The 12,459-nt window shown below is 47.7% G+C and overlaps 1 protein-coding gene across 1 annotated transcript in view; it reads left to right on the top strand.

Moving 5' to 3' along the window:
* Positions 1 to 10,419, top strand: part of pebp4 (phosphatidylethanolamine binding protein 4) — a 70,037-nt gene extending 59,618 nt beyond the window's left edge. Inside the window, exon 7 of the mRNA XM_076990308.1 lies at positions 9,850 to 10,419. Within this exon, the coding sequence (XP_076846423.1) occupies positions 9,850 to 9,941 (92 nt within the window). The 3' untranslated portion in view covers positions 9,942 to 10,419. The remainder of the gene's footprint in view (positions 1 to 9,849) is intronic.
* The last annotated feature ends 2,040 nt before the right edge of the window (positions 10,420 to 12,459 follow it).

The following is a 12,459-nucleotide window of genomic DNA, read 5'->3' as shown; positions in this document are numbered from 1 at the left end:
TGTCATACAGTATTATTAACTAATTCTAATTAACGTTTCCAATGTTCACAGTACTATTATCATGTATGCGTGTTGGAGTTGTTGCACTATTCCAGGCCGTTTTGCATAATCACCCTTGTTGGTCCATATCGCTCATTATGTTAATGAGCCGCAGTGTCCCACCAAACACACACTGTAATTGGCCACAGCATTTGCAATTAACATATGTTCACCAGGTGTTCACCAAGTGTCCGCCAGTAGTCGAGCAAGCTTCAATCCCTCTGGGGTGAAGCTGAGGTCTGGACCCGCGGAATGGTCACATGGTGCTTAATCCCTGGGTGAGGATGAGGGTGAGGATGATGATGAGGATGGGGATGAAGGTGAGGCAAAGCCTGGATGAGTGAAGGAACTCTGTAAGAGACGTTCATGAGCTCATGCTCACAGACCTGTCACAGCATCAAAGTGTCAGAGCCCCATGCATACTCTCGTGCATACTCTCATGCATACTCTCGTGCATACTCTCGCACGTGCAACCGCAAAGCCACACAGCCCTCTGCGCAGATATATATGTCTCGTGTGTGCCTGTGTGCTGGTCCATTTTGTATTTGGAAAAGATAGATAACTGTTAAACGTCTTAAATGTTAATGCATAGGTCTAGCAAGCTGTGTAATTTGCCTGATTGCCTTTAGCTGATTTGAATTTGCCGTTGTAGAATGTGTGGAATTAAATGGTGAAATAGTGGAACCAGGTAGGGGAGTCTACAGTGGATCAGCTGCAGATCGGTCTGTTGACCCCCCCCCCCCCCCCCCCCCCCAGATCAGCCCCCACTCCAGATCAGCCCCCCCAGATCAGCCCACCCCAGATCAGCACCCCCCCCAGATCAGCCCCCACCCCAGATCAGCCCCCACCCCAGATCAGCCCCCACCCCAGATCAGCCCACCCCAGATCAGCCCTCAACCCAGATCAGCCCCCCCCAGATCAGCGCACCCCCCCCGATCGCCCCCCCCCCCCCCCCCCCCCCCCCCCCCCCCCCAGATCAGCCCACCTCTGGGCACGGAGGGAGCCCCTGTCTGCTCCACTCTGCACGGCCGTGCGTGAAGGTGCGGGGAGGTGCTCACTGGACCACCCGTCTCTCACCAGCGTTCTGAAGTCTCGTCAGTAGTCAGTCCTGTCGTGTTAGAGCGTTCCCCACTGAAGCTGTTTGAAGTGGAGCTCTCTGTGAGAATTTTTTTGTTTGTTTGTTTACTTTATTTTCATTTGAGGCTGACGGGTGGAAAATGGTTTCATCACAGCAATGTCAGACTGACTTTAGAGGGAATGTGAGGTCTAATCAATGTCTGCTAATCCCGCTGAGATTTCAGAATACAACATCTTTCATTCGTCCTTTAGCCACATAATTAAGATGCTGAAATGAAGCTTCATGTAACTTCATGTTATTTCATTTTTTTTTTCTGATCCATCACGTTTGTGATGTTAAACACAGAGTCTGTACAGTTCATCTAGTACTGTATGTTCTGAATAGAAATACAGTTATTGCTGTACTTGTTATATATGTGGCTGTGCACCCTTCTGAGTTGCATTAAAAGGGAAAAAGTTAAGACGCTCCATTATATGTATTACATCTAAAGGCCAATAAACTCCTCAAAAAGATTTAATGTGACTATTAAGGTATGAACATAATTAATATACTATTAATTCATGGTCAACTTTTATTGTTTTTTTAAACACTGCATAATACACTGAACTAAATTTGTACCGGTCCATTCTCTGACTGTCTTCTCTTGCTCATCACTTGTGAGACCAGTGATTCTTTCCAAACAGCGAGAAATGGTTAGTAATGAATTGGTAAGCAGTGTTGGACCAGTACTCCCCCCAAGGCTGTGTCATGGCCCCCGGTCCTGATCCACAGGCGGCAGAGATCTGGTGGTGCTGTGTGAAGACTCGCATCATTGGAGAGGCAGAGGGCGGAGGAAGAATTGACAAACGCCCATGGCATCAGAGATCGCAGTTGCCAGATTTGACCATGGGCTATTCATAGCAGGACATTCTCAAGACACATCTAGACTCATCTGTGCTGCTCCGGGATTTTATATATACTCACATGACAGCATTTTCAGACAGTTTCAGATGGGTGGTAGGCTACACATCAGTCTAAAGTGAACGTATTGCCAGGTTCCTGGAGGAGAAGATGCACTCCCCTGCTGGAGTGTCCAGGGGGTGCTTCTGGAGTGTCCAGGAGGTGCTTCTGCTCCTCCTTGCAGGCCACAGTGCAGGAGGTTGTAGGACCTCTCGTTCGTGTCTCTCTACGTCTCGTCTTTGCAGCTGTCTTGTTGATCGTATCCGTGCAGTCTTCTGGCCACGGCCGGTTCATACCGGAACGTGCCGTCGCTACAGAATCATTATCGCCGTCTTTATGCTTCTTTAAACCACTGAGGACTCTCTTCACGTTGTTTATTCAAACGCAAAATTGGGTTAGTGTTTCCAGGCCTTTAGTAAGACATAGGCAATAGTGGAAGTCCTGTCACTGTGTAATGAGTATATATGGGTATTAGTTTGTCATCTGCGTGTGGCCAGTGACCACACATCTCTTATGTTGCTCTGACATTAATTGTTTAATTGATCTGATTGGAGAGTTTGGAGCCTTTAGTGGTGGGTGTGGAGTCGTCTTAATGATCATCCTCCACTTCCCCAATGCTGAGTTCAACACACACTCTGTCTCTGTCCCAATCCACGTGTGTGTGTGTGTGTGTGTGTGTGTGTGTGTGTGTGTGTGTGTGTGTGTGTGTGTGTGTGTGTGTGTTCCATGTCTGCTCAGACCTAATGGTCATTTTCCATTTCCCCTAATGCCAAGCACAACTCAATTTCAGCTCCAGCACTGACGCTCTCGTGGCTTTTGATCTTGGATGGTCCACACAGATGCCAAAAGGTGAAGGTCAGGCCTGGCGCCCAGACAACAGAGCAGCACGCGTGTGTGTTGGGTGATGGTGGTAGTGGTGGGGGGGGGTTTGAAATGTGGGTCAGTGGATGGCCGGTGACAGCTGGTGGTTGTGTAAGCGGGGGCGGGGCTTGTTGTGCGGAAGGTTGGAGGGAATGCGTTGGTGGGGAATCCCCCAGTCCTCCCAAGTCCATCTGCGTCACACCGTCGGTGTGTGTTCATGCCAGGGACCCCACAGGTCACGAGCGCGGGCACCGCCGAACTGGCAGAGTGAACACAATGGTCTTCCGTCCACTTCAAGCCAACTAAAGTATCTCTCTCTCTCTCTCTCTCTCTCTCTCTTTCTCTCACTTTCTCTTTCTCTCTCTTCCTCCCACTCACACACATTCAAACAGTTAGTGCCTCGCAATGAACACAGGATGTCAAATTTAAATCCTCATCTAAAACACACATACACGTACAGCATTAGAAAAATGACTACTGACCAGTCAAGTCACTGCCTTCCATGTTGGGAACACTATGTGAAATGGGGTCCCCCCCCCCTAATCCCTCTTTACAAGAGGCACAGGAAGACACTGCAGCTCGGCTCTGTGGGTTCAGTTTGAGGTCCGTTAGTTCTGGGAGAACGGAATACGCCCTTCAGCATATTGTAGCATATTCCCTGTCAGAATGGGAGGAACCAGTTAAAGAATTCTTCACCCGATCCGTTCGATAACCGGAACCTGAGGTGAGCTTGAACATCACAGTCGATTGGTAAAGCTCCCCATATCCCTTTGCATTTCTAAGACATTTTCTCAAGTTTCTAAAGCAATGCTGCACAATAGTTTAAGCTCTGGACCCACAGCTCTGGTATAAACGGGATCTGTCACAGGCAGCGTGGTGAGAACCTGTGTGGTATCATGTCACACTTCTTGGCATTTTTCATAACCCGTGTGCTTCCACTGCGTTTACTACAGTGCAGAAATACTGGCACAAACTCCCAAAAATGTTTGCTGCTGTTTCCAAATTTCCAAAAATATTTGCTTCCTTAACTGGGTCAGTAGACGGTGAACACACGTGGTCTAGGAAGGCAGCGTCGAGAAGATTGTCGTCTATATCTAAGATCCTGCTGAAAGAAAGAAACAAATATATGAGACATTTTTGACCCCGATGGATAGATTCCAAACATTTGATGATTTCTGGACCGCGTGAACGTACCCAGGCCGTGAGGGCATTTATGAAAGGCAGGACCTGCAGTTTGAGCGTGACGTGTGGTGCAGAAGAAGCAGACTGTCCTAGAACTAAAGCTTCCTAGGAACGTCGGTCACTGGAGGTCACTGGAGGTCATTTCACTGCTGTGGTACCAGGTGTAGCGTTGGTAATGTCTTTGTGTGTGACTGAAAACTAGTGCATAGGGAGTAAAGTAAAGAGAGTGTGTATATCACAGCCTGTAGGGGAAAGGACACAGCAACCTGAGAAATGGGCATCGCCAAGCCTGCAGCTGATCCAGGGTCAGGTCTCACTGGGGGAACTGCTGATCTAGGGTCAGGTCTCGCTGGGGGAACTGCTGATCTAGGGTCAGGTCCCGCTGGGGGAACTGCTGATCTAGGGTCAGGTCTCGCTGGGGGAACTGCTGATCTAGGGTCAGGTCTCGCTGGGGGAACTGCTGATCTAGGGTCAGGTCCCACTGGGGGATTGCAGAGACGGACTTACGCACGGGGAGATGAGGGTACGGGCTTCTGAGTAATGCTGATCTTTGAAGTGTAAGTGTTTGAAAAGAAGGTGTGTGGCCCACAATCGGGGCCGCACATCTCAGTCAGCACTTTCCTGCTTGATGAGTGCTGAATGCTGAGGTATCAGTAGTTTGGGGTCTGTAGACACTTCAGAATGAGTCGGTCCTTCAGGACACAGGCAGATATTTTGGCTGTGAAAAATTAATACTCGAATGAAACGAGTGAAACGCATGATGTTGTGCCTGTGGTGTGTGGCGTGTTGGGTTGTGGCGTGTTGGGCAAAGCTGTTCCTATCTTCTCATGAGCCTGCAAAGCTTCAGACGAGATAGATTCATGTTGGACTAGTGGCTGATCCCCCCTCAGCACCTCCGGTTCCCAGCGTCTTTCCTCTGAGTTGGGTAAAGAACCGGGGCCGCCATCTTCCTCGAACGGCCAGAACTCCGCAGCAGGGACCGGGACCGGTCCATAATCGAAGCCATTAGCAGCAGTGCGGTGTGGTAATGGGCCGCTTGGAGAATCCCTCCCACCTAAGGCTCCAGTCATTCGTCAAAAGCACTCCGGCCAGAGTGCCTCACACAGCGCCACGTGGCCCCAGACCCACGCGGCCCCAGCCCCACGCTGCTGGGCCAGGTTCTCCCCGGCCCCGATCCAGAGCACCATCTGGGGTCCCGGTCACAAATTGTCTTATGGACGGGAAGGGGAGAAGATTTCTCCTCAGGTCCAGTCAGAAATAGACCAGGAGTGGGGGGCATGTTCATAAAAAAAATGTCCATAAAACTTTGTATGTGACTGATGGTTCTTGAAAAAAAAAAACCCCCAGTTTGTATTTCAGTTTCAGTTTCCAGTTTGTATTTCTATGTCACATTTTCCGGTATTTTAATTGAATGTAATTTTGAGTATGTGCTTGTTGAACGCGTTGCCTCGTTGCCAGTGTGGTGGTCTGGAAGTTCTCCCGGGGTTAGATCCTCTGGTGCTGTGTGCAGGCGTGGGACTGGATGGTTCTTCACGTGTAACCTCTCCACCGGCACTCTGAGCTGCTAGCTCAACGTGTCACTAACTTTTGGCTAATGTTAGGTCCCTGCAGAAAGAAAAGTCAAGTTCTAGGCCTGTCACCGTCTTTACTGAGGTGGGTGGTGAAAGGGACAAAGAGGACTTTGGGGGAAGAAAGTCAACGGAGTCTAAAGCTTACATGGGCAGAATCTGTCTGTCTCTGTCTGTCTGTATGTGTCTGTCCATCCTGACCAGTCAAGACTTTATAGCCATGACCGTATAAAATACAACATTGCCAAAGCACTGAAAATGTTTACATTATAACTTCACATAATAAAAGTAGTAATGATTATAATAATGATTAATTAATTCATGTTAACATGTACTAAAGATGACTATCTATCTATCTATCTATCTATCTATTGAGGATTTCTTTGGAGTCAGAGGTACGTGAGGCCGTATGTAAGGCTGTATATGAAATTAAATTAAACTGTTGTGGTTTTGCTGTTCCGTGATGAAGTGAAGCTCAAGTCTTTATCTAAACACGGCTACATCTGCCGTGGTGGATGCGATAGCGTCCACTTCAGCAGTTGTAATAGAGTGCTGAAGGATTTCTGTGGGATTGCTTTGAGCACGCTCGGCGAAGTGAACCACAGCAGCGTGTGGGCTGCTAAGCAGTATGCCACTGTGGTCCACCATGTTTTGATGAGTCATTCTGTGTCTATATTAGCATCTGAAAAACCCCTGCATGCATGAACACACAAACACACTCACACACACACACTCACACACCAACTCCAAAAGGTTATTTTACCAAGAGTGCAAACTAGGTCATTTTCACATAAGACATTAAAAGAAAGCAGCACTTCATGAGTGTGATGACATACACGCCCCGCCCCCCACATGCTAATGGACACGGTGATGTCGGACATTTATATCAGTTACATATATATTCACATAACTCCATGTTCATGTATACACAGATGGTTACAGCTACGTTCTCAGCCCTGAGCTGTACCGTGAAAGTAACCGTGTCATCAAGGCGGCCGTCTGACTTCCCGAATTGCTCAGAAGCGCAGAGAGGGGGAGTGGAGGAAGAGAACAACACATCACTCCCCACTTCCTCTCACTCTCCGTTCCATGACTCGACAGATCGGGGAAGTGGAAAGTGTGTGTGTGTCTGTCGCTGCTGAAATTAGCCCAAACGCAAACTAGCAGAACTATTAATAGTGCGGCGTGAACTGGGACCCACCCCCACCCCACGGCCTCCATGATGACATCGTTATTGTGGTCAGCGATAAAGTGAGCGCTGCTGACCTGTAACCGATCAGACGACAGTCGTCTCTCTACGAAGAGAGAACACCGGCGTCGATCGCTGAACGCACAGCGTCGTCCGCACTGCCCTGTTTTCACTTCAGCCACAGGCTGGTTCTCGGGTTGCCTTCTCCGAAACATACGTGAACTTGGCCAGTGGCTTTGGAAAATCAGGGGAACTAAATATGACATATCAAAAGGGTCATTTTGGGCCTGTTCTTGCTAGGGGGATTGTGAGCAGGCTAAAACTCTTATGGGAGTCATTGTGTGTCAGTGCGCTAAAGGCTATGAATGTAAATATCCAAACAAATGAAGCGGTATTTTTAGTTTGATTACTGTGCATTATTCAGACGTCTGTGGAGCAGATTTAGCGAGGCATTCAGGTAGAGTCTTACACTACGGAAGGCGTTTGGCATACAGAAGATGTAAAAATAGGTTCGTGTCAGGCGAGTCAATACCATGAAAGCCACCCCACCCTCTCACCCCCTCAGTGTTAGCTGTGTATTTAGCTGATGTCACAGTGTCTAAACTCAGGCATGGAGTTTAGAGTTTAGACAGTGACACACCCGCTGTGATTCAGCAGTGATGCTGAAAACGTCGCTAGCCTGGTGCTCCTGTGTTAGCGGGTTCATCAATGCTGGGCTTTTTTTTTTTTTTTTTTTTTTTTTGTTTGCTAACAACCATTCTGTGGATTAATGCTATGCCTTATTACTACGACTCGTGGTTTTCCTTCAAGTTGTATTTGTTAAGATGGAAGAATGAAGGAAAAGTTTATCATTAGATCCAACTTGGGAATGGATACATGGAGGCCAGGGGGCAGTGTGTGTGTGTGTGTGTGTGTGTGTGTGTGTGTGTGTGTATGTATGTGTATATATATGTGTGTGTGTGTGTGTGTGTGTGTGTGTGTGTGTGTGTGTGTGTGTGTGTGTGTGTGTGTGTGTGTGTGTGTGTGTATGTGTATATATGTGTGTGTGTATGTGTGTGTGTGTGTGTGTATATATATGTGTGTATGTGTGTGTGTATGTGTATATATGTGTGTGTGTGTGTGTGTGTGTGTGTGTGTGTGTGTCCGTCCATCGTAGGGTCAGGTGGGGCTCAGCATCTGCAGAGGCGGTACATTATCTCCTCGTGTTTCCTGATTCTGGAGCCCTAAAGGTCATATGACCTCATAATTCCAGGTCCCCTCACTCTATCTCACACACTTAATCACAGAGCTGCACACACACACTTGTATACAGACACCTGACGCGTGGATCAGTGGGACTGCGGCCTGCCCGTCCTCCTCTGGCCTTCACTCCAACACACTCCTGCCTCTACTGTCTCTCTCCAGACCGCTCATAGTGTTTGGCCAAGGCAACAATAGTTATGATAGGAACAGTGTTACCACCAGCCCACCACAAGGTTTCTATGATGTTTCACACTTTTTACATTCCTCCACACCTATCTGCATGCAAACACACACACACACATCATTTGTTTGTTCCAGGATGTGGTGTGTTGTGCTGTATGTGTTTGGACGGGGTTTCCCTGTTCACCACTGCTGCATTTCCGCTTCTGATGTGTGTTTTCAGAATTGCTTTGTGTGTGTGTGTGTGTGTGTACGTGTGTGTGTGTGTGTGTGTGTGTGTGTGTATACGTGTGTGTGTGTGTACGTGTGTGTGTGTGTATACGTGTGTGTGTGTGTACGTGTGTGTGTGTATGTGTGTGTACGTGTATGTATGTATGTATGTGTGTGTGTGTGTGTGTGTGTGTGTGTGTGTGTGTGTGTGTGTGTGTGAATTAGTCAGAGAGTGATATAGCTATGGATATTTCATTACCAAACCACTCTTCTTATTCTTAACACCATCTTATCTGTTTTCTGTTTTCTCTCTCTGAGGACAAATTTGGTTTTATATCATTGCTTCCATATTTATGCTTAAAGTGCAGATGTTGTCTGACTGGGACGTCTATCTTTGTGATGCTTTCAGTGGAGCTTTAAATAAGAGGGTCTTTTGATCAGATGGAAGTGAATGAAATAATAGATGATTCAGTGAATGCTTGTGCACTGTATCAGTATCACAGTGGGTCATGAGTTTGGCACAAGTCCTGCTCCCTTTGCTCATGTTGTAGGGCCAGTGTTATACGACTCCCTTCCACCTAGGAACGGATATGGAAATATTTAAATGACCTAGAAAAACAGATCTCCAAATATCAACCGTGGAACATGTTGGTTCCAAATGTGACTCCATGTTTTTGTGGGGAAGCAAAGTAGAATGGGGTGATGGGAACCTGATATTGTCATAGCAGCCAGAGCTGTGACTGGTATTTACCCGCGTGTCCTGCCAAAAAGCCCTCCCTCTCCTGTTGCCACCTCCAGCACGGCAACAGCCTGTGTGTTTTATTTAGACACGATATGATCGCAATGTTTCATGGCCCAGAGAAGCCCGGCGACACGCTCCAAACAAAAAAGCTCTCTGTCATTTCTTTATTCGACGAAAAAGCAAAAAGCCAACACCAAGAGGGGATACAAAGCTCAATTTCTCCAAGAAATTTGGGGATGTGATGAACAACAGAGGTGGGGCATGGGTGGAACACGCTAGGTGAAGAAAAGGAGGAGCCAGGGGCTGGGCGAAGCCAGGGCGGGGGCGGAGCCAGGGCGGGGGCGGAGCCAGGGCGGGGGCGGTGGGGGTGGTGAGGGCTGGGCTACTGTGTAACTTCTTCCTGGAAGACGAGTGTAATGCAGCACTCTGGCTACCTTCACCACCGGACAGATGGATATGTGCTTTCCAGAAGACATATGGCACTTTCACAAGCCATTCATATGCACAAATTATTATCTTAACCTGTCACGTCTTTATAGGAATACGTTAAAGTGTTTTCCCGGATGAACGTTTAACACTGGCATAAGAAACTTAAGGGGTGTTGTTATTGTGTTTTTAGGAAACTGGGACCCAAAGGAGTTTGTGAAGAAGTTCAGCCTGCGTGACCCCGTGGCTTCACTCCAGTTCTGTACCCAACAATATAAGGATTAGAGATGGCCAACTTGCTGGGGGTCTCCTCGCCTCTCCCAGAAACCTTCACTTTGCCTGTGTAACCGCACTACCACCTACATGCTGACAACCCATTTCGATGTTGTAATCATTTTCCACCAAAATTATTAACTATTGATATTATTGCTATTTTTGCATATTGTTGTTTAAAGAATTTCAAGTTGGATGTAATATTATTATATAACTCTATTATATGACTTTTTATACAATATTATAATATGTATACGTCCACAACTATTGGTAAGAGTCAACACTGAATTATAAGATTAGAAATTGTCCATTTTTGTGTACATTTAGATCACGATGTTGTGTCTTTAAAGCATGTTTGCTCACAGGCCTGTATTTCACCATGTCCATTCGGAGTGAGTAACACGACCGTGAGATGTCGTGTTATGAAGCTACGAAGGGCAAAATAAAAATAAAACAAGGAAGCAACAAAAACCACAAAATGTATTTAAGCAAGTCTGAAGAGATATATTTAAGCATTATTTGCATAAATGATGCAAGAGGCAAGAAGTGTCAACTGGTTTTCCACCTGGGTGGTGAACCCCCCTCCCCCACACCTTCCAACACACACACACACACACACACACACACACACACACACACACACACACACACACACACACACACACCAGGCCAGTGACCAGACACACTGTGGTCACTTTTCTAGAGTGCTGCTCCACGTCCCTGGTGTAGTCCAGCCCTCACGTCCACACCACTGCACTCTTCTATTCCTGCGTCCTTGGCAGTCAGGCGCTCCATCACCGTCACTCACGTCCAGAGCGTAAGAGACACAAGGCGTCCCGTCCTGCCCTCAGGACAGCGGGGGGGGGGGGGGGCCCGGGTGTGAGCCCCCGGGTGTGAGCCCCCGGGTGTGAGCCGGCACCGGAGACTTCGGGCTCCCCCGGGGCCGCGAGCGAGACCGACAGACGTGCGGAGAAGAGAGCGGACAGCGGAGGCGAGGACGCTGAAGAAGGTGTTAGCGTGTTCTCGCGCTTCAGTGAGAGTGCGTGGAAAGACTTGCACGGGAGAGGAAGTACGTCAGGGCCAATGGCGGAAGCAGGGGGGGGTGGGGGGGGGGGGGGGGGGGTGAAACCATCACCACGACACAACCGGAAGCCACAGTGGAACTGCCACTAAAATACTCTCACAGATACTTTTGGACAGACGCTCCCCGAGTGTCACAGGGACACGGGTTCACCACTTCGGGTTTTTTTTTTTTTTACCAGCAGTTTTGTTTTGTTTTTTTTCTTCATATTTGTGAATGTGACAGCCTTTTTTCCACTGTGTAGTATCTGTCCTGCACGCCTGAATAATTTCATGTTTAAATTCAGCAGATTTACATAAGCACTATTTCAGGGAGACCGTGGCCAATATTGGACCCTTTGAAACTGAGATGTTACATATCAAGACTATCGGATCATTCAAATCCATATTGTTGCTGAATGTGGTGGTATTTTCAGACATGCGTGTGCAGTGCACCCGGCTACTGAGCTGACGAAAGAACGGATATCAAAAAATGTCCTGCAGTCCAACACTGTCGACAAACAAAGGCCATTCCTCAGATCCAGATATATAGGTATACAGATGTTTTTGTAGAAAACATATTGATGTATAAAATGTTAAGTAAGCAAAGATTGGTTTTTCACCAATTCAAGATAAAACTATCGAAATTTGAACTAGTGCATGAAAATCATCAATACCGAGCATGTCTCGTTTCTGTGAACTCTCTTCTGAAGACAGACGCGTGTGGCGTCCTTCTCCCTGTAGCCCGTCCTGCAGCTCCTCGGGGGACACGGACACCGTCCCCACTACTGGCTGCCGACAAGGGACACATCGGTCTTCATTCTTAACTTCTGTCTCGGGGGAGCGTTTGGTATCGGCGCTCCCAAAGTTTTAGGGGGGAAAAAAAAGAGAGCTGGATTTAGAAAAGCAACTTTGATGTGCCAATGATCAATGTCTGTTAGTGGCTGGATTTACTTGGAGATGGTTCATTGCAAACACACACACACACACACACATTCTCTTCTCTAGCTGCACACAAAAATGTTTATAGGCAAACCCTCATAGGTGCATAGTTTCACATGCACACATCTACTACATAGATGTGCATGGTGTATATTTCCCCCACTCTCTCCGTGTCTCTCCTACACACACACACACACACACACACACACATACACACACACACACTGTACAGCCTGGAACAGGCGTTGAAGGTTTGTGTTCCTCTGCTGGTTAAGCCAGTCTCTGGTGAGCCTTACTGTGCCCTTGCTGTGAACCCCGGACATTGATCAGTTGTCCTACGCGGGCCCATTCTGTTTGGTTCTCAGACTCCAGTAGTCAGTTCACTCTACTCCACCATTTTGCACAACAAAAACAAACTCACGTCTTCACAACTTGGTTCTCAGGGTCCTGAACGATCTCATGATCAGGCCTGTTGTCTCAATTCAGAGTCATCGCCGGGTCACACACACATCCGGGGCTTACCGATGGA

The sequence above is a fragment of the Brachyhypopomus gauderio genome, unplaced genomic scaffold (genome assembly GCF_052324685.1).
Source record: "Brachyhypopomus gauderio isolate BG-103 unplaced genomic scaffold, BGAUD_0.2 sc74, whole genome shotgun sequence".
Classification (NCBI taxonomy): domain Eukaryota; kingdom Metazoa; phylum Chordata; class Actinopteri; order Gymnotiformes; family Hypopomidae; genus Brachyhypopomus; species Brachyhypopomus gauderio.
Note: the sequence above shows the minus strand (reverse complement) of the source record. Positions and strands in the feature narration are given on the sequence as shown.